At 40.7% G+C, this 27,404-nt stretch overlaps 1 protein-coding gene and 1 non-coding gene across 7 annotated transcripts in view; both read left to right on the top strand.

Annotated features, from left to right (window-relative positions):
- IL23R (interleukin 23 receptor) overlaps window positions 1-27,404 on the top strand; it is a 166,565-nt gene that overhangs the window by 43,550 nt on the left and 95,611 nt on the right. For all 6 annotated transcript variants that reach the window (XR_010153578.1, XR_010153579.1, XR_010153580.1 and 3 more), the window contains exons 4-6: window positions 249-372; window positions 18,198-18,358; window positions 24,369-24,514. Coding sequence is in view for 3 of the 6 variants with exons in the window: in XM_016920445.4 (XP_016775934.3) it covers window positions 249-372; window positions 18,198-18,358; window positions 24,369-24,514 (431 nt within the window). In the remaining 3 variants the exon portion in view is untranslated. The remainder of the gene's footprint in view (window positions 1-248; window positions 373-18,197; window positions 18,359-24,368; window positions 24,515-27,404) is intronic.
- Window positions 13,641-13,744, top strand: LOC112207071 (U6 spliceosomal RNA). The gene has a single exon (XR_002941546.1). It is a non-coding gene; the product is annotated as a U6 spliceosomal RNA (small nuclear RNA).

Raw genomic sequence — 27,404 nt, 5'->3', positions numbered from 1 at the left:
TGAGGCAATTCTTCGCCCTGCTTCGGCTCACGCTCTGTGCACTGCACCCACTGTCCCGCACCCACTGTCTGATAAACCCCAGTGAGATGAACCCGGTACCTCAGTTGGAAATGAAGAAATCGTTCGTCTTCTGCATCATTCACGCTGGGAGCTGTAGACTGGAGCTGTTCCTATTCAGCCATCTTGGCTCAGGACCAGAGAACTTCGTATTTCTTACAGCAGCTCCTAAGTGTTATGTTTTGTTGCAGATCCGCCAGATATTCCTGATGAAGTAACCTGTGTCATTTATGAATATTCAGGCAACATGACTTGCACCTGGAATGCTGGGAAGCTCACCTACATGGACACAAAATACGTGGTACATGTGAAGAGGTAGGTCACTTCCTCACGGCTTCATATAAGCAGTTCCACCCCAGTTCAGTCAGAGCTCTGCCTCCAGCAGAGATCCAAGAAATCAGCCTCAAACATTAAATATATACCCTGATTTATCCCTTATTTCCTACTTATGATCAGTGAAACTACCAAATCCCTTTTCAAGCCATTAATATTTTCACTCTGGCAGGCAAAGTGCTCTATGATCTTTCTGTCCTTTTTATTCATTAGTAGGTAACTGGTAGCAGGCACCTAATGGTGGTACAGCCTAGCACAGTTTTAAGCCATTGCTTAGGACGGGCACAGTGGCTCACACCTGTAATCCCACACTTTGGGAGGCCAAGGTGGGCGAATAACCTGAGGTCAAGAGTTTGAGACCAGCCTGGCCAACACGGTGAAACCTGGTTTCTACTGAAAATACATAAATTAGCCAGGCATGTGGCGGGCATCTGTAATTCCAGCTGCTCAGGAGGCTGAGGCAGGAGAATTGCTTGAACCCAGGAGGCAGAGGTTGCAGTGAGCCGAGACTGCGCCACTGCACTCTAGCCTGGGCGACAGAACAAGACTCCATCTCAAAAAATAAAATAAAATAATAAATTACTGCTTAAATCCCTGCTCTATTCTTCTTCTAGGGTTTCAACAACTTAATTTCCCTGAATTGCTATTATTTTTAATCTTTAAATGGGCCTAAAAATAAAACCTAACACACAGGTTTGTTCTAATTAATTATGTGGAATTTGGCTTTTAAAGTGTATATAATTATGCCATGTTACCACTAAATTCATGGAAGCTATTGTTAATAATGACCCTCAGATCTTAAATTTAGTGTCTACATAGCTGATCAACTTTCCTGTTTGCCTTATACGAAGGGGGTTTTCAGGACAAAGGATTTTCAGTTTTAAAACCTGGAAAGTTGTGGGCAAACTAGGACAAGTTGCTTACCTTATCCGTGTTTCTTGTTTTGTTTAGTTTATTAAAAAATAAAATTCCAGGCCAGGCATAGTGGCTCATGCCTGTAATCCCAGCACTTTGGGAGACTGAGGCTGGTGGATCACCCGAGGTCAGGAGTTCAAGATCAGCCTGGCCAACATGGTGAAACCCCATCTCTACTAAAAATACAAAAATTAGCTGGGCGTGGTGGTGGGCGCCTGTAATCCCAGCTACTCAGGAGGCTGAAGCAGGGAGAATTGCTTGAACTCAGGAGGCAGAGGTTGCAGTGAGCTGAGATCACGCCACCGCACTCCAGCCTGGGCAAAAGAGCGAGACTCCATCTCAAAAATAATAATAAATAAAATAAAATAAGATGCCGGCTGGGCACGGTGGCTCCCGCCTGTAATCCCAGCACTTTGGGAGGCTGGGGCGGGTGCATCACCTGAGATCAGGAATTTGAAATGAGCCTGGCCAACATGGTGAAACCCCGTCTCTACTAAAAATGCAAAAATTAGCCAGGTGTGGTGGCACACACTTGTAATCCCAGCTACTGGGGAGGCCGAGACAGGAGAATTGCTTGAACTCAGGAGATGGGAGTTTGCAGTGAGCCAAGATCGTGCCATTGCACTCCAGCCTGGGCAACAAGAGGGAAATTCCATCTCAAAAAATAAATAAAATAAATAAAATAAAATAAAATAAAATAAGCCTTCTGTGGTGTTGTTGAAGTATGCTTTTTTTTTTCTGTCACTAATTCTTAAAAATTTCACTAACCATTTTGTAAAGCATTTATTGGACCCTTACTGTTTGCCAAGCACTGGGCCAAGAGCTTTATAAATGCTGCCTCATTTAATACCCTATACAACCATGTGAAGCCCTGGGATCGTACAAATGCTTATATCCTCCTAAAATTCATATGTTGAAACAAACCCCCAATGCAATAGTAACAAGAGTTGGGGCCTTTGAAGTGAGATTAGGTCATGAGGGTAAAGCCCTCATGGATGGAATTATTGCCCTTCCATAAGAGGCCTGAAAGAGAGCTTGTTTGCCCTTCTACCCTGTGAGGACACAACCAGAAGGTGCTGTCTGTAAAGCAGAGAGTGAGCCCTCACCAGACACTGAATCTGCTGATGCCTTGATCTCGGACTTCCAAGCCTCCAGAACTGTAAACAATAAATTTCTGTTGTTTATAAATTGCCTAGTCTAAGATATTTGTATGGCAGCTCAAAGAGACTAAGACAGCTGCATACAATTATTTTTCCCATTTGTATAGACAAGGGAACTGAGACTTAGTGAGGTCAGGTAATGTATCCAGGACCACACAGCTGCAGAGAAGGAGAGGTGGAATTTGAACATAGGTTGCCTGACTGTCTTCTCAACTTATTTTCTGCTGAAGGTGTGTGGAGGACCAGATCGCAGGGCATATTTAAGATATTCTACTCAGTTCTCATCATTATGGAAGGGAATAACCTTCTTTTTAAAAAAAAATCTTTTTATTTATTTATAGGGTTTTTGTTTTGTTTTGTTTTTGTTTTTGTTTTTGTTTTTGTTTTTGAGCCACGGTCTCTGTCGCCCAGGCTGGAGTGCAGTGGCACAATCTCAGCTCACTGCAACCTCTGCCTCCTGGGTTTCAAGCAATTCTCCCAGCCACCAAGCCTGGTCTCTATGGAAGAGAATAACCTAATCTTGCTCTCTCTCTCCACTTTTTGGATACTCAGAATAATTTTGATTAAGTGAAACCTAAAAAGAAACACCTCATCAGTCAAGAAAGTCCATGTAGAAACTAGACAGATTTTATGAACACATTGCCAGGCCTAGAGTTACCAGCTACATGCCATGGGCAAGAGGCGTACACCTTTCATTCTGAACAGGAGTTAAACAGAGGCATATTCTGGTACCAAAGTGGTGATGAAAACTCTGATATCAGGGATGGGTGGAATTGATTGAAGAGATGCAATATGCTAAGTACTGTGCTCTGTACTTCATGTGCATGACATCTTCAATTCTCAACTTAACCTTGTGAGGGAACTATCGTTATTGTTCCCATTTTACAGATGGCTTGGGGAGCTCACATTACCTCTCCAAAGTCACCTGACTAAGAAGTAAAGGAGCAGGGATTCTAACAGGGATTTCTCTGGCTACACCACTGGAGACTAAACCTCTACCCCTTCCTATAGGGTAAAGTAGAAAAGCCATGAGAGCAAGACAACTAGAGTCTCATTGCTAAGTCAACTTTAGGAATGTGAAGGTGAGGGCAGTATGGCAGCAAACTTTGCACTTCAAGCACACAGAAAAACCAGGCAGTGCCAGATTGACAGAGACAGCCTAGTGTCTTGAGGATCTTCACTATCTCCCAGAACCTGGAAGGATCTCCTGAACTGCTTATCCTGGTTGTTTGGTTAATTCATTCTTTCTTTTGTATTTAATATAAACCTTTATTAAGTATAATTCATCTACCATACAATTCACCTTAAAGTATATCATTCCTTGAGTTTTAGCACCCATCACTACAATCAATATTGAACATTTTCATCATGCCCAAAAAAATCACATCCACCCATCACTACAATCAATATTGAACATTTTCATCATGCCAAAAAAAAAAAAATCACATCCATGAGCAGTCACTTCCTGTTTCCCCTCAATCTTCCCAGTCTATGGCAACCACTATTTGCTTTCTGTTTCTGTTGATTTGCCTACACTGGACACTTCATGTAAAAGGAATCATATAATATGTGGTCTTTTGTGACTGGCTTCTTTCATTTAGTATAATGTCTTCAAGGTTATCTATGGTGTAACATGTATCAGCACTTTATTCCTTTCTTTTTTTTTTTTTTTTTTTTTTGAGATGGAGTCTTACTCTGTCGCCCAGGCTGGAGTGCAATGGTGTGATCTCGGCTCACTACAACCTCTGCCTGCTGGGTTCAAGTGATTCTCCTGTCTCAGCCTCCTGAGTAGCTGGGATTACAGGTGCACGCCACCACGCCCAGCCGATTTTTTTTTGTATTTTAGTAGAGACTGGGTTTCACCATGTTGCCCAGGCTGGTATGGAACTCCTGAGCTCAGGCAACCGTCCTGCCTTGGCCTCCCAAAGTGCTAGGATTACAGGCATAAGCCAACACGCCTGGCCCTTTATTCCTTTTTTTAATAATGTTCCATTATTTGGAACACATTTTATTTATTTATTCCTTGGTTGATGAACTTTTTGGTTGTTTCCACTTTTCAGCTATTATGAATTATTCTTCTATTAATATTTGTGTACACGTTTTGTGTAGACATATTTTTATTTCTCTTGGGCATATATTTAGGAATAGAATTCCTGGGTCTCTTGGTAACTCTATGTTTAATCTTTTGTTCAACTGCCATAATGTTTTCCAAAGCAGCCACACCATTTTACATTCCCAACAACAGTGTATAAGGGTTCCAGTATCTCCACATTCTTGCCAACCTTTGTTTTTATCTTGGTTATTGCCATCCTAGTGGATGCAGGTTAATTCTTTCAAGCCTGACTTACCTGCCTTCTGAGGTTCCTGATAGTAAAACTGCATTGCAAATTCCAGACAGATGAACCACAATTTGAAAAAATATATTTGTTGGATACAATTTTAAACTTGCTAACCCCCACCTAATTTCCTATTTAGTATCATAAAAATATTTTCTGAATATTTTATATGACTATATTATATATTTCTTTTAAAATCCTTTAATGTGTTCAAAATTATGTATGTTTACATTTATTTACACATGACTTTTGAGGAACACATTCACTTTATAAAGTAAGGAATATTTGTAGTAGTTATGAATACTAAGATTGTTCTCAGTACTCAAAAAGTCACTCTGAAAGTATTAAGAATGAGTTTACTAAAGAGAATGCTTTCAGAAATATTCATTGGAAAGAGCATGGGCTTTAGAGTTTTAGATTTAATTTCCAGTTCTGAAACTTACCAGTCAGGTGTCTTTTATGATACAAATATCAGAAAACTCAAGTGCTGGCCAGGCGCAGTGGCACACGCTTGTAATCCCAGCACTTTGGGAGGCTGAGGCAGATGGATCACTTGAGGTCTGGAGTTCAAGACCAGCCTGGCCAATATGGTGAAACCCCATCTGTACTAAGAATACAAAAATTAGCAGGGCATGTAATCCCAGCTACTTGGGAGGCTGAGGCAGGAGAATCGCTTGAACCTGGGAGGTGAAGGTTGCAGTGAGCTGAGTTCATGCCATTGCACTCCAGCCTGGGCTACAGAGTGAGACTCCATCTCAAAAAACAAAAAAATAAAAAATAAAAATAAAAAAACTCAAGTGCAGTCACTTAAATAGACATGGACTTATTTATATCAGGTCATAATTATATGTAGTAACAGATGGCATGATAATTCAGTAATACCCCAGGGATCTAGGCTCTTTTCCTCTTTCTACTCTGCCATCTTCAGTGTGTTGACCTTAATCTTCAGATGCTGTATCTCCAGGCTTCTTATCCAAGTTCCAGGCAGGAAAAGTGGTAAAGAGCAAAGGAGTTCCTCCTGTGGACTTCCACCTACACTGAGTTGGCCACAACAGTGTCACATGTCTACTCTGTCTGGATGGGAACCTGGCAGAAGGGCATTGTAAATGGAGTTGGATACCGTCATCCAACAGTATCTGCCATAGTTGCTAGCTGTGTAATCTTAGAAGAGTTATTTAGCCTTGCTGAGCCTCAGCCTCCTGTGAAATGAGGATAATTAATGCCACAAAGCTTATAAAAAAGCAAATTATAGGAAGTGACTTGCATATAGGAAATGCTTAGAATTAAGTACAACACAAAATGATGTCTTAGTCCCTTCAGGTGACTATGACAAAGCACCTAGACTGCGTAATTTGTAAAAAACAGAAATTCGTTGCTCACAGTTCTGGAGGCTAGGAAGTCCCAGATCAAGTGTCAACAGATTTTGAAGGTCTGTTCTTCATAGATGGTGACTTCTATATGTTCTCACATAGTAGAAGGGGCCAGGCAGCTCCCTTCAACCTCTGTTATAGGGGCACTAAATTGATTCATGAGGGAAAAGCCCTCATGACTTAACCACTTTCTAAAGGCCCCACCTCTTAATACTATTACATTGGGGTTTAAGTTTCAACATGTAAATTTTGAGGGTACACTAATATTCAGACTATAGCAAAGGATATTATAATATTATGGCCTAAGGGAAACCTGACCGATTTGATTGAGGGAAATATTAATGTAAAGCCATAAAAATTATTATTTATAGGATATTATAGATAATTTTATTCATATATTTTTAAGTAATACAATAATTTTGGAAAAATCTAGAAAGAGATGTTGCATGTGCTCTAATAGAAAGACTTATTTTTTGTATGTCAATAGTACATTTATTCATTCAAACTAGAATGTAGGCTTAATGTGGGCAAGAATTTTTGTTTGATTTTTTCATTGCTATGTTGATTGAATCTAGAATGGGGCCTGACACATAGTAAATGCTCAATAAATATTTGTTGAGTAATTATTCTAGTTGATAACTAGAAATAGACGTTTCCTGAATCTCCCCTTCACTGTCTAGTTAAGTAATAATATAAGGTCATATATATTTTATAAATTATTTTTCCCATCTTCTTTCTTAAAATCCAACAATAAACTATAACCAAACTCTGATAAACCTAACCAAGTTCTGAATTGATGGAGGCCAGATTAATGGGATTTTATTACATTCTAAAAAGGACATAAAAGATATAAAAGGTTAGCATAAAAGTGAATGTTCTCCTCTAGAAAAGTCAAAGGACTAACTTATAAATATAGACAGAAAAGGAAACAAACACCTATTTATCTAATGATTAGTTACAAACAAACTAATGAGTTGAAAAAAATTAGAGAAGAGGGCTGGGCGCAGTGGCTCATGCCTGTAATCCCAGCACTTTGGGAGGCTGAGGCAGGTGGATTGCTTAAGCTCAGGAGTTTGAGACCAACCTGGGCAACATGGCGAAAAATACAAAAAATATAAAAATTTCTACAAAAAATACAAAAATTAGCCAGGCGTGTTGGCGGGTGCCTGGAGTCCAAGCTACTTGGGAAGATGGCTTGAACCCAGGAGGCAGAGGTTGCAGTGAGCCACTGTACTCCAGCCTGGGTGACTTAGCCAGACCCTGTCTCAAAAAAAAAGAAAGAAAAGAGCAAGTCAATTTCCCTAACTACCAGAAAAAATCTTTCCCTCAAGGAGAAAGCTGACTTATAATGAATGTTGTGGTCGAGGCAGTATTATGTTTAAAGGAGCTCTTCTAAACGTTCAGTTATTAGGGTATTTTCCACATTGGTAACTGGGCAGAGATCAGCATGTGCAAGGTTTCACTTCTAACTCATGTGGTTCAGTTTTCCAGTAAAATCACACGTAGAGAGAAGCTTTTTACCTGAGACCACCTACTCGTTTCTCCAGTTGCAGAAAGGCAGTGTTTCCCCTATGGCAACATAGGTGCCATCACGGGCCTCCTCATGTTGGGGTGAAGTTGTAAAGTAGAATTTTGTCTGTTTTGCTTCAAGAGCTTTCTTTCTTCCCAGCTCCTTTGCGGTGGCCTCACCAGACAGAGCCTCCTGGCTGTTCACATACCTTCTTTTACCTCCTGTAGTTTGCTGTTTCAAAGGGTAATGATAGGGAAAAAACAAACAAACAAACAAAAACCTGTGCTAATAACCATCTCCCTACTGTAGTCCCACTATCTTCAGCAATTTCATGTAAATATATTTTTTATTTATCTTGGAAACACTGGTAATGTCTGGCTCAGTGTATTCTACTCCATAAATATTTGTTGAATAAAAATGCATGAATGATAGCCCTGCATTCTGTTCCATTCAAGTCATCTTAGCAAATATTTATTTAGCATTTGATGGTTTCCTGGAATTGTATTAAACTGTAGATATTTTTAAAAAAAGAGATCATCTCTGTGCATGACAAGCTCATAAACAGTTTAGAATAACATCAATGTTGGGATTTTCACGCACCGTAGAAGACCAATAAGGCAAATGTTTTCAGATGCAGTATCATGTTACAGCCCTTAAATTCAGCGGCCTACTCTGCTAATTCATAAGGCCTGTTTGTTTTTGTCACAGCTTCTCTACATGCATATTTTTAATAACCAGAAAGAGTTCTTAGGTGTGATTCCAAATACTATTTCTAAGGCTACGTTAGGTTTCAGTAATTCCTTTAGGACTCAAAATGTAGTTTATATTTTAGAATCCATTTCCTCACTGATTATGAGCCCAGAGAGCTAATTGTGGCTGGAGATAAACAGAACCTTGCTGACTGATACTGCTTTATATTCATGACCACTAACCTCAACTGGGCCCAGAGAGCCACACAGTAATCCTACTACATTTCACTAGCCAAGTCACTGTCTTGCTAAGCCAGGTCATTGCTTCATTACTTTTTCTGTCATCTCTCCTCTCCAGTATCTTCCCTTCCTCACTCTCTATTGAAGATCTGCTTCCTACTCTCCTGAGAAAACAGAAGCAATGAGAAATACCACAGCCTCCTCATTGACTAATGCATTGACATCTGTACCCATATAGTTGATCTTTCCTGCTATTGCTATGGATGAATTACCATTGCCCTAAGGTCAACTCTCCACTTGGGTACTAGATCTTATCCTGCCTGCCTACTGGAGGACACTGCTCCAAAACTTTCCTTTCTTCCTTCTGCATTGTCATTGTCTCTGTCTTTACTGGATCATTCCCATTGGCTTTTAAGCATGCTGTAGCCTTTGCCCTTTTGAAAAATATAACCCTCCCTTTGTTCCTGACCTCTACCACCCAATTTCTCTGTTTCTTTTTATGAAAAAAAATCAAAAGAGTTGTCTGCACTGTCTGTCTCTATTTTCTCTCTTCTCTTTTATCTAGTTTAGTCATGTTTTATGTCCTCACCACTCCACTGAAACAGCTCCTATCAAAGTCACTGATGATTTCCCCATTGCCAAATTGAATGGCTTATTCTCAGTCTTTATCTTACTTATGAAACATTTACTATCCGAGCATTTAATGTAGCTCTTCACTTCCTCCTTTTGGCTTCCAGGACAGGACTCCCTTTTGCTGCTCCTCCCACCTTCCTGGAAACTTTATCTCAGTCTCTTTTGCTGATTCATCTTCATTTCAGATAAATTCATAGTGACCCAGAGCTCTATATTTTGTCAGCCCAAAAAAAGACACTAGGGAAGATTATCTTCAAATTTGTTGGGTTTACTTGAGAATATAAATAAGGATTATAATACAGAATGCATGACATGGCAAGCCAGCAGTGCATTTGGTGAGGGAAAGGATAAAGGGAAGATTTTGTTACCAAAAAGGAATATATGTGAGCTATTTAGGAACAGAGTTCATTAGTTCCAGAGGCTCAAAGCCACAGTGATTGTCAATTAATAAGTGGAGATGTATTACTGGGTAAGCGGTCTTCCAAAAACATCTTATCTGGATTACTGCAGTCCTAAAGAATGTCTAGTGATAAACCTTATCAAAGCAGGGGATGAATGAAAGGTTTTTAGAAAGTCCTTGGGAACAGTTCTTATCTCAGACATGTAAGCATGGGCCTCCTCTCCTTCAGGCCTTTCTTGCCCTATTTTTCTGGGTCTGACAAAAGTGATTTCATCCTGGTATGTGCAACTTTCACACCTAGGACCTTTTATTATCACTATTTACAGTCATTACCTAAAGGATAGCCTTCAAATTTGTGGTTTAAAATTCCTCAATGTATATCTGTGTCTAAATATCTACACCGAATACAGCTGCCATGTTTCTAACCTGTCATTCAAGGTATCTTGAAGTTAACATTTTCAAAACCAAACACCCAGTTTCCTCTCCCCAGACTTGCATTTTCCATTTCAGTAAATGGCAACTCTATCCTTTGCATTATTCAGGTCAAAATCAGGTAGATTCTCCTGGATTCCTCTCTATTATGGCCTTCATCTAATTGATCAGCAAAACCTTCCGGCTCCATCTTTTAAAATGACCTCACCACCTACACTGCAATCCAAGCCAGATCATCTCTCACTTGGGAGTACAAGAACTTCTAACTGGTCCACTCGCTTCCTCCAGCGTCCCTTACTCATGAGTTTTCACAGTAATCCTTTTCACATGCACCTCAGGCCATGTCGCCCTTCTGCTCATGAACCTCCCATTTCATTCAGAGATCAAAGCCAGAGTCCCTCAAGGACTCTATGTGACCTTGCAAGTCTTCTAAACTTTCCCCTCTTCCAAAACTCTCTGATTTCATCTTTAATCCCTTTCCTAGTAAAACCTCACTGACCTCCTTGCTGCTCTTTGAACAGGCCAAGCAAGGTCCTGCCTCAGGGCCTTTGCATGTTACCTAGAATGCTCTTCCTCCAGAGAGCCACAGGGTTTCCTTATTGCCCTAATGTCACCCTCTCAGATAAGACTTTCCTCATCTCTCTAAAAAACAAAAACCTTAAAACCCACCCCTACTCTCAGAACTGCCTAACCTTTTTACTCCACTTTAGTTTTCTTCTGAACATTACTCACCATACATAGATCAGATTCTATATTTATTTGTTTCCACCAAAATGTGTGCTTCATGACAGTTGGGACTTTATCTGTTTTGTTCATTGTAGCCCCAATATCTAAAAATATACTTGGAATATAGTCAGTGTTAAATAAATATTTATTGAATGAGTGATTAAATGAATGAAAGACACTATTTACCATTATCAACATAAATCTGCAATGTTTTTTGAAAATCTATAAATTACAACTATATCTAGGTGCTCAGGGAACATCAGAAAAATATGAATTATACTAACTCCCTTCACAAATCATCTGTCATGTATTAGCCCATGAAAAAAAGAAATAGAAATAAGATATTCAAAAACTTTGTAATATACAGTTATGTAAAAGATAGAGGAAAAACCAAAGTGTTGTTCTCCTTTCTACTCTCAACAGCACTCCTGACACGAAATGTGGGAAGATTTTCCCCACACACCAATCAATTCTCCTGCAGACATCAGCTAGATGTCCTCTAATTTAATTCAATTCTGACTCTGTCTACCTGGAGGTAGCATGAGATCCCACAGCTAAAGGCTCAGTCCCACAAGACTCAACCCTATTTTAAATGTCAATCACAAGCCCCAGGTCATGACCTGTGCTTTTGACCAACCGGCTAAAAATTGGGGTTTCCACGATACACTTCTCAGGTTTGATTAACTTGCTAGAGTGTCTCATAGAACTCAGGAAAACACTTTACTTATATTTATCCATTTATTATAAAGAACATAACAAAGGCTACAGATGAACAGCCAGATGGAAGAGATGCATGGGGCAAAGCATGCGGGAACACCACCCTGCAGGCATCCTCATATGTTCAGAGATCTGGAAGCTCCCTGAACCCAGTCCTTTTGGGTTCTTATGGAGGCTTCATTACATAAGCACGATTCATCATATCATTGGCCATTGGGGATCATTCAGCCCTTCTCTCTTCCCAGGAGATGGGGGTGGGTAAAGGGCAAGGGGGTTGGGGGGACTGAAAGTTTCAATCTTCTCATCACATTGTTGGTTCCCCTGGCAACCAGCCCCTACCCTGAGCCTATCCAGGAGCCCCCAGCCATCAGCCATCTCATTAGCACTTTGGAGATTCCAAGGGTTTTAGGAGCTGTGTGCTGGGAACCAGACAGAGACCAAATATATATTTCTTATTATGTCACAATATCACAAGTCCTATATAAAAATAACCCAAAGGTGTAATTAGTCATTATTATCAGATTCTTCAATTAAAACAGTGCTTTGTGGTCTAGGTGCTAATATGGGGTAGACTTTAAAAGCAGAATTAAATTACTTAGTAACTATGGTTACTGTCAGTTTGAAAATACATTTCCATTTTGACTTGTGGTCTCAGTATGTGTGGTAAAAGAATTAGCCACAAACCAATGAAGAACATATAATGTGGTTTTCTCTAACGGGAAAATATTCAAAGATGTCCTACTTACCACTTACACATAGTTGCCATTTTCTTGTTTTCACATTTGAATTCTTACTTAGCATGAGGTTGACATACCTTATAACAAGTTCTCTGTTAAGGTATTTACGTTTCATCTTATTTCAGAAAGAATATAAGGTAACTATGTAAACATCTCAATTTAACGGCATAATTTAACTTAAGATACAGTGATTTAAGAGAAATTTTACTGGTAAGAAATATAGCAATTTTAAAAGTTTCATTTGTATTCTTTAGAATGTGTCAAAGTCACATGTCATAAATATCTTCTTTTTTTATTTAAATGGACACATAGTCTCACTCTGTCATCCAGGCTGGAGTGCAGTGGTGCAATGTTGGCTCACTGCAGCCTCCATCTCCTGGGCTCAGGCAATCCTCAGCTTCCTGAGTAGCTGGGAGGACAGGTGCCTGCCACCATACCTGGCTAATTTTTGTATTTTTAGTAGAGACAGGGTTTCACCACGTTGGCCAGGCTAGTCTCAAACTCCTGACCTCAAGTGATCTGCCTGCCTCAGCCTCCCAAAGTGCTGGGATTACAGGTGTGAGCCACCATGCCTGGCCTCAGCCAGTATCTCTTAATTCAGAATAATTGTTGTTTAATGAGTCCTTCATTATGTGGGAAGCCATCTACTCTGTTTCTTATTTAATTTACTCATGATAACAACAACGTTATCATTCCTATACTGAGGATGAGTAAACTGAGCTGTATAGAGCTTAAGTAACTTGCTCCAAGTCTTACAACTTATCAAGGGGCAGAGCTGGAATTTGAAGGTAGGTCTGTCTCTAAAACCCAAGCCCTGTGATTTTAGTCGCCATGACATACCCTCCTAGTCCTCTCATGGTGTTCATAGTGATCTCACGCTGGTATGAGGAAAGAGGTAACACAGAAAAAATGCACTGGAACCGAAAAACCTGAGCTGAACAGGAGGAGTTGCTCCTCACCCCTCCAATGACTATCAGCCTTAGAGAGATTCCTTGACCACTTGCTGAGGTTGTCTTGTTCTGATGGTAGCAATAAGTTTATATAAATTATATAAAATATAGAATTTCTATAGTACTTAGATGCACACATCTGCTTATTGCTTGGTATTAATAGCATAAGGCTGGTTCCTTTTCTCTGCGTCTCAGCAAGCACGTTTCTTGGATTCCAAAAGATGTAAGTGGCTAGCAAGTTTAATCCTGGTGGGATATTTTGGGGCTAGAAAAATTTAGGAGTTGCTGAAAAGATATATAGTAGTAACAGGACTTGGTGGAGCCTTGGTGGAGGGACAGTGATTTTTAAGCTTTATCTTCTCCACAAATCCAATCAAGGCAGTCCCCTGAGAGAGAGAGCAGTTGATGGTATTAGATTTAAAAAATCAGGTTAGAGTCTGCCTCAACAGCACAAACAGTGTAATTGGAACAAGACAAAGAAGATGGCATGACCCCTGATCAAGGACGGCATGCAAATTTGTGAAGTATTTCCATTTGATACAAATAAGAATGTATATGGCTGAGCACGGTGGCTCATGCTTGTAATCCTCACGTGGGAGGATCCCTTGAGGCCAAGAGTTTGAGAACAGCCTGGGCAACATAGCGAGGCTGCATCTCTTAAAAAAAAATTATTTCAAATAAAAACATTAGTTAGGCCTGGTGGCACATGCCTGCGATCCCAGCTACTCAGGAGGCTGAGGTGGGAGGATCACTTGAGCCCAGAAAGTCAAGGCTGCAGTGAGTTATGATTTGTGCCACTGCACTCAAACCTGGGTGACAGAGTGAGACCCTGTCTCTAAAAAATAGAATAAAATAAGAATGTAGGCTACTTGGCTTTCCAGCATTGTTCAGATTTCAAGGTTACTTTCCTTCTAAAGTAGTATATCTATATCAAGTTAAGTTTCATGATGTAATGCAATTAACTTAGGAGTCTGAAAGTCATAAACCAAACAGGTAACAAAGACCTAGACCATTGCTATAGCTATCAAAACAGGGAAAAAAGATAACATAAGAAAATAATATTTTAATGCTTAAAAAAATGCTTAACCTTCTTTAGTAATTGGTTGGCTCTTAAAGGTGATGAAGAGAAAATTGTTAAAAATGGCAAACTGAGAAAGGTGGACCGCATGCCTTTGACAACAATGAAGATACTGGCAAGAAGTGCTGATTTGCATGGAAAGATAATTTAGTTGTCAGTTTTCTATAGTTCTGGTTCCAGTCAGACATCCAAATGAAGCTCCCAGTGAGGGCACAGGTATGTGTGAGACACACATGTGAAATAGCAGGTGAAGCTGAGAAGGGAGTGAGCCCAGAAAAAGGGGTCAGGGAAAAGGCAAACACCAGGGCTGACCTTCAATGTGAATGAACTCAGAGAGTAGGGAGAGAAACCCAGGTGGAAGGCTGGAGGGGGACATGTCACTAAGTAGGTGTGAGAGAGGAAGGCCCTCTAACCCAGAAGACAGGCTTTGGGTAGCAAGGAAGTGAGAATTATAACCAATCAAGAGGGATAAATGCTTAAATGAGGATTCAGAGGACTTCACCTTGTAAAGGACACCATTTTAAAAGAGCAGTTTCAAGGAAAAGTAAAGGCAAAGATCACAATAAAAGGACTAAAGACCAAATGGGAATAAGTTGGATGTAGTTACTAAGGAGGTAGAAAATCTGAGAAGCTTAAGAACATGAAATAATGGAGTAGGTAGTTCAAGGGGCTCAAGAAATGGGAACTGAGGAAATTCTAGTGAAAATACTTCCATGTTACAAATGAATCTGATTACAGATTATGTTGTGTTTTGGAGTCTGAGGGGGGCCCTATTCATCTCTGCAGAAGAATGAGTGAACAAGGGGTGGGACAAGAGGCTAGGAGATTTGAGGACACTCCTGTGTTAGTCCATTCTTGCCTTGCTATAAAGAAATATCTAGGGTGTGGTGGCTCACACCTGTAATCCCTGAACTTTGGGAGGCCAAGGCAAGAGGATCACTTGAGCTCAGAGCTCGAGGCTGGCCTGGGCAATGTGGCAGAACCCTGTCTCTACAAAAAATTAGCTGAGAGTGGTGGTGCATGCCTGTAGTCCCAGCTACTCAGGAGGCTGAGATGGGAGGACCTCCTGAGCCTGGGAGGTCAAGACTGCAGTGAGCTGTGGCCACACCACTGCACTCCAGCCTGGGTGACAGAGTGAGACCCTGTCATTAAAAAAAAAAAAAAAGAAAAGAAAAGAAAAGAAATACCTGAGGCTCAGTAATTTATGAAGAAAAGAGTTTTATTTCAGCTCATAGTTCTGCAGGCTGTCCAGGAAGATCGTGAACAAGATAGAGGGAGGGGGGATATGCCACACTCTTTAAAATGACCAGATCTGCCTGAACTCAGAGGGAGAAGTCACTCATTACTGCCAGGAGGGCAGCAAGCCATTCATGAAGGGTCTGCCCCACAAGTCCTCACCTCCAACACTGGTGATTACATTTCAACATGAGATTTGGAGAGGATGAGGGTGGAAACAATATCAAATCTCTTCACAGAAATCAGAGGAGCAAAGAAGCATTCTCCAGCACTCCTTTCGCCACTGCCTCCAACCATTGTCCACTAAAAACATCATGTGATTATTTAGGGGTAGAGATTTAAAAACAGAGGCTCAAACATTCTGTCCAAAGCCAGTGAAAACAATTTGAAACTCTGGCATCAACAGATATCATTCAGAATTCTACCAAGTTTATTGGGCTACTTGGAGATTCTCATTCAATTATAAATGCTTAGATAAATATGCTTTGAAATGATACTTAATAGCCCTCTCTATTCCCCTGTTCTAAACTAGATCTTTCCTCTTTATCTTTTCCATCCTCTTCCACAGTGCATGACTCCCTTTCCCCTCATCAAACCTGTCATTAGGTCCAGTCAGTTCTACACTCAAAATCCTTCATGGGTTGGGCGAGGTGGCTCATGCCTATAATCCCAGCACTTTGGGAGGCCAAGACGGGCAGATTGCTTGAGTTCAAGAATTGGAGACTAGCCTGGGTATCATGGGAAAACCCCATGTCTACACAAAATACAAAAATTAATTGGGCATGGTAGTACGTGCCTGTGGTCCCGGCTACTCAGGAGGCTGGGGTGGGAGGATCACTCGAGCCCAGGAGGTCAAGGTTGCAGTGAGCCAAGATGGCCCCACTGCATGCCAGCCTGGGTGACAGAGCCAGACCCTGTCTCAAAATCCTTCATATCCACCCCCATTGGCTTCCACCTACTTCAGACTAATAATCCAATTCTGGATTATTGTATAGCCTTTTGATTTTTCCACTACCACCACTTTCATTTCCCACAAATCCTCCATAAAGGTGCTAGACAGTCCCAGAGACCCTCAAAATAGTGTGAATCTCACTATATGCACTCACTTTCTATCACTTACATGATACAGTCCTGATCCATCAGTAGCTCATGGAAGGTCTTCTGACAGGCCTGCTCCACTACAAGTTTCTTCTTGCATTTTCAGGATCCAGGCTATTGCACTTGTTGAACCTTCTCAGAAATGTCATGTTATTTCATGTATTTGTTTCAGAACATGCTGGTTGTCTCTGTCCAGGAGGTTGGCCTTCCCCTACCCCATTGCGATCTCTCACCCCATCCTGACTCCTCCCCACCACTGCATCCTCACCCTATATCCTGATAGAAATGTCTGACTTCACAGTCCTTGCACTGAACCAAAATGCAGTGCTCTTTTCCAAAGGCAGCTATTCTGGCTATTCCAAGCTATATCCAGTACCAACTTCCCTAACAGGCACAGTAGGCATGGTGGCTAGGGCCCACAATAATTTTAGGAGTCCATGAAAATGTTTAATTTTACTTAAAATCAGAAGAGAAAAATAACTGTTATGTTCATGTATATGCATGTATATGGCATGCCTATGTATACATCTATGTATATGTGTGTATATTTTTGTGTATTTTATATATTTATATAATATATACGCTCATTGTTTTTTTAATGGAGGAAAGGGTCCATGAAGGCAGAAGTGTTCAGGGCCCATTGAAGTCATACTGTGGCCCTTGTCAGATTTGAATTTATTTTTTAAAATTGTGAAAATAAAATCAATTTTGAAATATTTTTCAGTAAAAGGTTGCATGTTTGAAAGCAGGCTTAAAAAGTTAGCGTTTTTGTCCAGGCACAGTGGCTCATGCCTGTAATCCTAGCACTTTAGAAGGCTGAAATGCACGGATTGCTTGAGTCCAGGAGTTCGAGACCAGCCTGAGCAACACAGCAAGACCCTGTCTCTACTGTTTAGAAAATTAGATTTTAATTTTTTGTTTTTGTTTTTGTTTTTGTTTTTGAGACAGAGTCTCGGCTCGCTGCAAGCTCCGCCTCCCGGGTTCATGACATTCTCCTGCCTCAGCCTCCCCAGTAGCTGGGACTACAGGGGCCTGCCACCACGCCCGGCTAATTTCTTTTTGTATTTTTGGTAGAGACGGGGTTTCACCGTGTTAGTCAGGATAGTCTCGATCTCCTGACCTTGTGATCTGCCCGCCTCAGCCTCCCAAAGTGCTGGGATTACAGGCGTGAGCCATAAATTCTAATTTTTTAAAAAAAGGTAACATTTAAAAAATCTGGAATAATTAATTCAAACTTTTTTTCTTTTTCTTTTTTTGAGATAGAGTCTCACTCTGTTGCCCAGGCTGGAGTGAATGGCGTGACCTTGGCTCACTGCAGCCTCTGCCTCCCGGGTTCCAGCAATTCTCCTTTCGCAGCCTCCCAAGTAACTGGGATTACAGGCACATGCCACCAATTTTTGTATTTTTTTAATAGAGACGGGGTTTCACCATGTTGGCCAGGCTGGTCTCGAACTCCTGACCTCAGGTGATCCAACCCCTTTGGTCTCCCAAAATGCTAGGATTACAGGTGTGAGCCACCATGCCCGGCCATTTAATTCAAACTAAATACAATTTATGATTATCTTTTTTTTTGTTTTAAGTTTAGAGACAGAAGAAGAGCAACAGTATCTCACCTCAAGCTATATTAACATCTCCACTGATTCATTACAAGGTGGCAAGAAGTACTTGGTTTGGGTCCAAGCAGCAAACGCACTAGGCATGGAAGAATCAAAGCAACTGCAAATTTACCTGGATGATATAGGTAAAGAATAAGAAATTCTGTAATGTCTTTAATAATAACCAGTTTGTGCTGACCTAGTCAAATGAGGTCTAGATCTGAAAGAAGTTCCCCTAAAGTTCCTGCAGAGCATGATAAAAGAAACAGAAATTACCCATAATTCTACCTGCCCAAGACAACTTAGAGATGAGTAGTGCTGCTGCCATTTTGTTGTATATCCTTCCAGTCTTATTTCTAAATTGTTGTATGTGGCTGGGCCCGGTGACTCACGCCTGTAATCCCAGCATTTTGGGAGGTCGAGGTGGGTGATCACTTGAGGTCAGGATTTGGAGACCAACCTGGTTAACATGGTGAAACCCTGTCTCTACTAAAAGTACAAAAAAAAATTAGCCAGGCATGGTGGCGGGCACCTGTAGTCCCAGCTACTCAGGAGGCTGAGGCAGAATTGCTTGAATCTAGGAGGCAGAGGTTGCAGTGAGCCAAGATTGTGCCACTGCACTCCAGCCTGGGTGACAGAGCAAAACTCTGTCTTAAAAAAAAAAAAAAAAAAATCCATGTATGTGTTTTTACAAATATTTATTGGAAACTTCTTATTTTCAAGCATTGTTCTAAAGGCTAGAGTGAATAAGATAGACAAGGTGCCTGCCCTGAAATAACTTACAATCTACTAGGGAAGGCAAAAACAACAACAACAAAAAAAACACAATGATCATGATAAAGTTTGTTGAGTCTTATGTTGTGAAAAGTACAGCATGCTAAATTCTTATACTCTATACACTACTTGGGGACTTATGTAAGGTTTTTTTGTTTGTTTGTTTTTATTTTGAAAAGTTTTACAAAATACATAGAAAATTGCAGAGAATTATGTAGACCTCTCTATGTTCATCAGCCAGATTTAACAAACATTAATAGTTTTTGTTTCAGATATTTTATACCCTGACTTTTTATACTTATATATTAGTAATAAACATTTCTATTAATTTAATCTATAGTTTTATTTTTAATGTTGTCTGAATATATAGTAGTTTAATCCCTATTGTTGGAGATTAACACTGTTTTCAGTTTTTAACCATATAAACTATATTGCCATGAACAACTCTGTGGCTGAATTTTAGCATAGTTTTTGATTGTTTCCTTAAGATAAATTCCAACAAGTAATTACCCTTGAGCCTTTTACAACTACATCCAAGTCCTAACACCACAATTCAGCCAAATGACACCAAGTCTGAATCATCCTCTCTTTGCAGATCCCAGTACCAATGATTCCTGTTGTTATAATTAAAGATATTTCAATAAGCTAACATTTATTGAGCACTTTCTTATGTGCTAACTACTTTTTCTTTTTTTGAGGCAGAGTCTCACTCTGTGGCCCAGGCTGGAGTGCAATTGCACGATCTCGGCTCACTTCATCCTCCGCCTCCTGGCTTCAAGCAATTCTCATGCCTCAGCCTCCCTAGTAACTGGGACTACAGGTGTGTGCCACCACGCCCAGCTGATGTATATTGCCACAGAGTTGTTCATGGCAATATAGATTTTTGTATTTTTAGTAGAGATGGGATTTTGCTATGTTGGCCAGGCTGGTCTCAAACTCCTGAGTTCAGGCAATCCTCCCACCTCAGCCTCCCAAGGTGTTAGGATTACAGGCGTGAGCCACTGCCAGCTAACAGCTTTTCACATACATTATTTAACCCTCATATCAACCCTATTTTGTAGATGAGATTATAATTTATATATTAGAAAACTGAGGTTTGATGGCATTAAAAAATTTGAGATCACAGAGGTAGGGAACATTTAATTCAGGGGATCCTCCTGCCTTAGCCTCTCGAGTAGCTGGGATGACAGGCCACAGGCCACAGTGCCTGGCTAATTTTTTTAAATCTCTTTTAGAGACAGAGTCTCATTTTGTTGCCCAAACTTGTCTCGAACTCTTTGGCTCAAGCGATCCTCCTGCCTTGGCCTCACAAAATGCTGGGATTTCAGGCGTGAGCCACCATGACTGGCCTGAATATTAGATTTGAAAACACACTCTGTTGAATATGATGATGGACAATTATTCCATTTTATTGTATATCCTTGGAGTTACAGTTCTCTTGACTATGCTCTACACATTTTTGTAAATTTACATTTTGAGGTAGAATGCAGTAATATACCCTTTTCTTATAATAGATGCCCCTCAATAAATTAATGATGTTTAAGAGCTATCATGACCAGTATCATTTTAGCAGTGCAATTTTTAGGAACTAAATAATAATAATAATACTTTTATTATCATTACCATTCTGATCTTAATATCATTGCATCAATTTATTTAGCACCTTCTGTGTTCCAGACACCTCTCATGCACATCACGTTTCATTCTGGAAACAACCATACATGATACTACTGTCCCCATTTTACAGATGAAGAAAGTGATAAAATAATTTGCGCAAAGTCACTTAGCTAGTAATGAGGAAAGCCAGATTTCATCCCAGACATGCTGACTTGCCATAGTTTACCACCATCCCACCTCCCACAAAGGAAAAAATCCCATCTGGCCTCTACTTCCAGACTGACTTCTCACACTGGGAACTAGGAGTTTGGAGTTGTGGTTCCTTTTCCTTCTTCTCCTTCTTTCTCTTTCCCTCCTCCTGTTCCTCCACCTCCTCCTCCTCCACCTCTTCCTCCCCTTTTGTCTCTATTCCTTTCCTTGCCTTTTCATTATCCCAGAATGTACTCAGAAATTCAGGTTGAAAAATACAGATTAATTGTATAGGAGGCCCCAGCCAACAAAACCACCAGATTATTAACAGATGAGCCATCTTCATGAGTAACACTTTAAGAATGAGACAACACAAATTAGATAAATGAACTGTTCTATGCCACTGAGAACAGAAGACTGTCCTGGGAACAATTTCCACATAGCAGCTACGGGCTGGGCTTTAATTACATTAGGAGGTTATGCTGAATGGCAGTGCAGAGTTAGTAGCACAGTAACACTTGCCAAAAAAGCATATGAGAGGAATGCTTTTAACTTCTCTTGTAGGGAAATAAATTCGGGTACAGAAATTGCTGTGCTTTCTGCCTGCCATTTTGAATATTAATTCTCCCCATTATATAAATATGGATAAATATGTGTTGGAAAGATGCTAAAAGGCTATAATCTCGCTTTTATTTCAATACGAGTAGAATTTAAAAATATGACATCTATAATAAAATTGATACTTTTTTTTTTCTTTTTTTGAGACGGAGTCTCGCTCTGTCCCCTAGGCTGGAGTACAGTGGCGCGATCTCGGCTCACTGCAAGCTCCGCCTCCCGGGTTCACGCCATTCTCCTGCCTCAGCCTCCCAAGTAGCTGGGACTACAGGCGCCAGCCGCCTCGCCCCGCTAATTTTTTGTATTTTTAGTAGAGATGGGGTTTCACCATGTTAGCCAGGATGGTCTCGATCTCCTGACCTCATGATCTGCCCGCCTCGACCTCCTGATACTTTTTTAAAATGTAAGATCTGGTGGAAATATGTGAAACCTAATCAGTAAGAATAAAAATTCAACATCTGAGTCTTGTGTAACAAACTAAATATTCAAGTATGTATTATATAATAAATGCCAGTTTGCAAAAATATGAACTCATTCAAACTTAAAGACTTAAATCTGGATTGCACTGACCTGCTTTATGCTGTGATTCTTACTGTGCTATCTGCATTTCTCATAAGACTAAACAGATTTTTACTTTCTCCTCAGAATAATTCTTTTGCCAAAAGGGTCCTAGAATGCTTGTGCTGCTATAACAATGGCCAAGCCGAATTCAGAGGTGGAGGTGGGTGACAGGAGGAGGTGGGAAATTTATGGCCTTGAGGGTGCTTAAAATGGTCCTAAGCAATTTCAGAGCCCCAGGGATCCACGCCCTTGACTCTAGAATCTCAATACTGATTTTTTTTTTTTTTCAGGGTTGGGGTTGGGCAGAGTCCTGCTCTGTTACCCAGGCTGGAGTGCAGTGGCATGATCTCAGCTCACTGCAACCTCTGCTTCTTGGATTCAAGTGATTCTTGTGCTTCAGCCTCCCAAGTAGCTGGGATTACAGGCATCTGCCACAACACCTGGCTAAGTTTTGTATTTTTAGTAGAGACAGGTGTTTCGCTATGTTGGCCAGGCTGGTCTTGAACTCCTGACCTCAAATGATCTGCCCACCTAGGCCTCCCCAAAGTGTTGGGATTACAGGTGTGAGCCACTGCATCCAGCCTGAATACTGATTCTTATTACAAGAAGCTTGCACTAGCAAAAGGAAATCAGCTACGGAATTCAGATGATAAAGGTTGAGTACAGTAAACTTGTTAACTAAATTAAAGCTGCTGCTACTTCTACACCAGGTGTAGCCCCCAAAATTTTATTAGAGGACTGTGTTACTAGACAGCAAATCCTTAATTTTTATTTTTCTCTGTAAATCATCTACCTTTGCACATAATTTTAGATAATAATAGTATAATAGTCATTGTAGTAAAACAATAATTTTCTTAAAGAAAGTTTTATAAACCTAGAATAAATGAAAATAAACTAATTCATAGAGAATATTAACCTGTAATAGTGGTCTCTAAAACCACGCCTACAGGCCCTTGAGTTCTTTGTTAAATAGTTAAATAGTCATAGGTTTTCATTGTTCCTTAGGGGAGAAATGGAAAGTGTTAATGATTCTATTCTGTTCAGACAAAACAAACTTACAAGTATTTACACAGTTTAGAAACATAGAGATTCCAACTATATACCTCCTACTATAACAAAACAACTAATAAAATAACCAATCAGAATTTCAGTTCCTTCTGTGAAGGTTATTATTATAGAACATGCCAACAATTTACAAAGCCTTAGAGTCTTATGAGATCTGCTTTCTTCAAATAAAATTTCAAGGAAGGACAGATTTATTTTAAAGGAGAACAAAACAAGTTAGCAATAGATATAAATATTCATATGTTTCCCTAATACACAAGAGAAGGAGAAGATTATTGTGATAAAAGATCTGAATTGAACATCCATCTCTTTCCTTCTTTCTTTCTTTCTCCTTCTTTCTTTCTTTCTTTTCTTTCTTTCTTTCTCTTTCTTGCTTGCTTGCTTGCTTGCTTGCTCTTTCTGTCTCTTCCTTTCTTTCTCTTTTCCTTCCTCCCTTCCCTTCCTTTCTTTCTTTTTTGACAGAGTCTCGCTCTGCCACCCAGGCTGGAGTGCAGTGGCATGATCTCAGCTCACTGTAACCTCTGCCTCCCGGGTTCAAGCGATCCTCCTGCCTCAGCCTCCTGAGTAGCTGGGATTGGCATGCACCACCACCACCACGCTGGGCTAATTTTTTCTATTTTTAGTAGAGACAGGGTTTTGCCACGACGGCCAGGCTGGTCTCAAACTCCTGACCTTAAGTGATCTGCCCACCTCGGCCTCCCAAATGCTGGGAATACAGACATGAGCCACCATGCCCAGCCTTTCTTTCTTTTTTTTGAGACAAGCTCTCATTCTGTAGTCCAGGGTGGAGTACAGTTGCACCATCATGGCTCACTGCAACCTTGAACTCCTGGGCTCAAGTGACCCTCCCATCTCAGCCTCCTGAGTAGTTGGAATTTCAGGCACACATCACCACACCTGGCTCAATTTAACATCTTTTCAAATCTGATCATCTGAACTAAATTTGGGTGCATATCATCTCTCCTCAAACAGATGCAGGGAAGAGGGGATAGCTCCTTTATCTCATTTTTATACTCTTTTGTTAACAAGGCTAGGCTCTGGAATTTTATTAGTTAGGATTGTAAAGGAGTGGAAGGTGGGGGAAAGACAGGACTATTAGAGTTCAGTTTTTTTTTTTTTTAATGGGGAATGGCTGAATAGAATTTTCCTTAACAGCAGTTTTCTTCTATGTAACAAATTAGCAAATAAGAAAATGTCCATAATTGTTCATTAGACCACGAATTTTATTTTATTTTTTTACTTTGAGCTTTCTCATGTCTAGATATTGACGAAAAGATGCCAGTTTCTCCCTAGGCAAGTTTTAAACAGCCAGGTCTTTTTTTTTTTCTTTTCTAGTGATACCTTCTGCATCCGTCATTTCCAGGGCTGAGACTATAAATGCTACAGTGCCCAAGACCATAATTTATTGGGATAGTCAAACAACAATTGAAAAGGTTTCCTGTGAAATGAGATACAAGGCTACAACAAACCAAACTTGGAATGTAAGCTCAACTTTCGTTATTCTTTAGCATGTGAATGAATGATTTAAAAGCCAACCATCAGTGGCTACAGTGGACTTATTATGTCTATTTTACATGTTTTTAATCTGATTGTTTGCATGATATTGAAGCCACTTTAGTTTTTGTTTTATAAAATAATTTCAACTTTTATTTTAGATTCAGGGGCACATGTGCAGGTTTGTTACCTGGATATATTGCGTGGTACTGAGGTTTGGGGTATGATTGATCCTGTCACCCAGGTGCTAAGCATAGTTACCAATAATTTGTTTTTCAACCCTTGCCTTCCTACCTTCCTCTGCACTCTAGTGTGGTCCCCAGTGTCTATTATTGCCATCTTTATGTCCATGAGTACCTGATATGGTTTGGCTGCATCCCCACCAAATCTCAACTTGAATTGTGTCTCCCAGAATTCCCAGGTGTTGTGGGAGGGACCCAGGGGGAGGTAATTGAATCATGGAGGCCAGTCTTTCCCACGCTAGTCTCGTGATAGTGAATAAGTCTCACGAGATCTGATGCGTTTATCAGAGGTTTCCGCTTTTGCTTCTTCCTCATTTTCTCTTGCCACCACTACGTAAGAAGAGCCTTTTGCCTCCCACCATGATTCTGAGGCCTTACCAGCCATGTGGAACTGTAAGTCCAATTAAACCTCTTTTTCTTCCTAGTCTTGGGTATGTCTTTATCATTAGCATGAAAATGGATTAATACAGTAAATTGGTACCAGTAGAGTGGGGCATTGCTTAAAAGATACCCGAAAATGTGGAAGCAACTTTGGAACTGGGTAATAGGCAGAAATTGGAACAGTTTGAAGGGCTCAGAAGAAGACAGGAAAATGTGGAAATTTGGAACTTCCTGGAGACTTGTTGAATGGCTTTGCCCAAAATGCTGATAGCGATATGGACAATAAAATCTAGGCTGAGGTGGTCTCAGATGGAGATGAGGAACTTGTTAGGAACTGGAGGAAAGGTGACTCTTGTTATGTTTTATCAAAGAGACTGGCAGCATTTTGCCCCTGCCCTAGAGATCTGTGGAACTTTGAACTCGAAAGATGATTTAGGGTGTCTGGTAGAAGAAATTTCTAAGCAGCAAAGCATTCAAGTGGTGATTTGGGTACTATTAAAGGCATTCAGTTTTAAAAGGGAAACAGAACATAAAAGTTCAGAAAATTTGTGGCCTGACTATGCAATAGAAAAGAAAAACCCATTTTTGGGGGAGAAATTCAAGCCAGCTGCAGAAGTTTGCATAAGTAGCAAGGAGCCTAATGTTAATCCCCTAGACCATGGGGAAAATGTCTCCAGGCCATATCAGAGACCTTTACAGCAGCCCCTCCCATCATGGGCTTGGAGGCCCAGGAGAAAAAAGTGGTTTCATGGGCTGGGACCAGGGTCACTGTGCTGTGTGCAGCTTAGGGACTTGGTGCCCTGTGTCCCAGCTGCTCCAACCATGGCTCAAAGGGCCAACATCCAGCTTGGGCTGTGGCTTCAGAAGGTGGAAGCCCCAAACTTTGACAGCTTCCACATGGTGTTGAGCCTGCGGGTGCACAGAAGTCAAGAATTGAGGTTTGGGAACCTCCACCTAGATTTCAGAAGATGTATGGAAATGCCTGGATGGCCAGGTGAAAGTTTGCTGCAGGGGCAGGGCCCTCATGGAGAACCTCTGGTAGGGCAGTGTGGAAGCAAAATGTGGGGTCTGAGCCTCCACACAGAGTCCCTAGTGGGGCATTGCCTAGTGGAGCTGTGAGAAGAGGGCCACCATCCTCCAGATTCCAGAATGGTAGATCCACCAACAGCTTGAACCGTGCACCTGGAAAAGTTGCAGACACTCAATACCAGCCCATGAAAGCAGCTGGGAGGGAGACTGTACCCTGCAAAGTCACAGGGTTGGAGCTGCCCAAGACCATGGGAACCCACCTCTTTTATCAGCATAACCTGGATGAGAGACATGGAATAAAAGAAGATCATTTGGAAGCTTTAAAGTTGCCCTGCTGGATTTTGGACTTGCATGGGCGCTGTAACCCCTTTGTTTTGGCCAATTTCTCCCATTTGGAATGGCTGTATTACCTAATACCTGTACCCTCATTGCATCTAGGAAGTAACTAACTTGCTTTTGATTTTATAGGCTCATAGGTGGAAGGGACTTGCCTTGTCTCAGATGAGACTTTGGACTGTGGACTTTTGGGTTAATGCTGAAATGAGTTATGACTTTGGGGGACAATTGGGAAGGCATAGTTGGTTTTGAAATGTGAGGACACGAATTTGGAGGGGCCAGGGATGGAATGACATGGTTTTGCTGTGCCCCCATCAACTCTCAACTTGAATTGTATCTCCCAGAATTCCCACATGTTGTGGGAGGGAGCCAGGGGAGGTAATTGAATCCTGGGAGCCAGTCTTTCCCATACTATTCTCATGATAGTGAATAAGTCTCATGAGATCTGATGCATTTATCAGGGGTTTCCGCTTTTGCTTTTTCCTCATTTTCTCTTGCTGCTGCCATGTTAAGTAGTGCCTTTCACCACCCATCATCATTCTGAGGCCTCTTGGAGGCCATATGGAGCTATAAGTCCAATTAAACCTCTTTTTCTTCCCACTCTCCAGTGTGTCTTTATCAACAGCATGAAAACAGACTAATGCAGTACCCAGTGTTTAGCTCCCACTCATAAGTGAGAACATGTGGTATTTGATTTTCTGTTCCTGTGTTAATTCACTTAGGAAAACCACTCTAGCTTTAATAATGATTATTGTATGCTTGCAAACAGAGAGCTGTTTCCTCAAACGATCCACTTGCCTTTTATTAGTTGCTAAATAGACAAAGCTCTGACTAAGAGGAATCTAATTAGCTATTTGTAATTCAGTGTCTCCTAGGGTGAAATTTATAT

The sequence above is a fragment of the Pan troglodytes genome, chromosome 1, assembly GCF_028858775.2.
Source record: "Pan troglodytes isolate AG18354 chromosome 1, NHGRI_mPanTro3-v2.0_pri, whole genome shotgun sequence".
In the NCBI taxonomy this organism is placed as follows: Eukaryota; Metazoa; Chordata; class Mammalia; order Primates; family Hominidae; genus Pan; species Pan troglodytes.
This window is presented reverse-complemented; position numbering and strand designations above follow the sequence as displayed.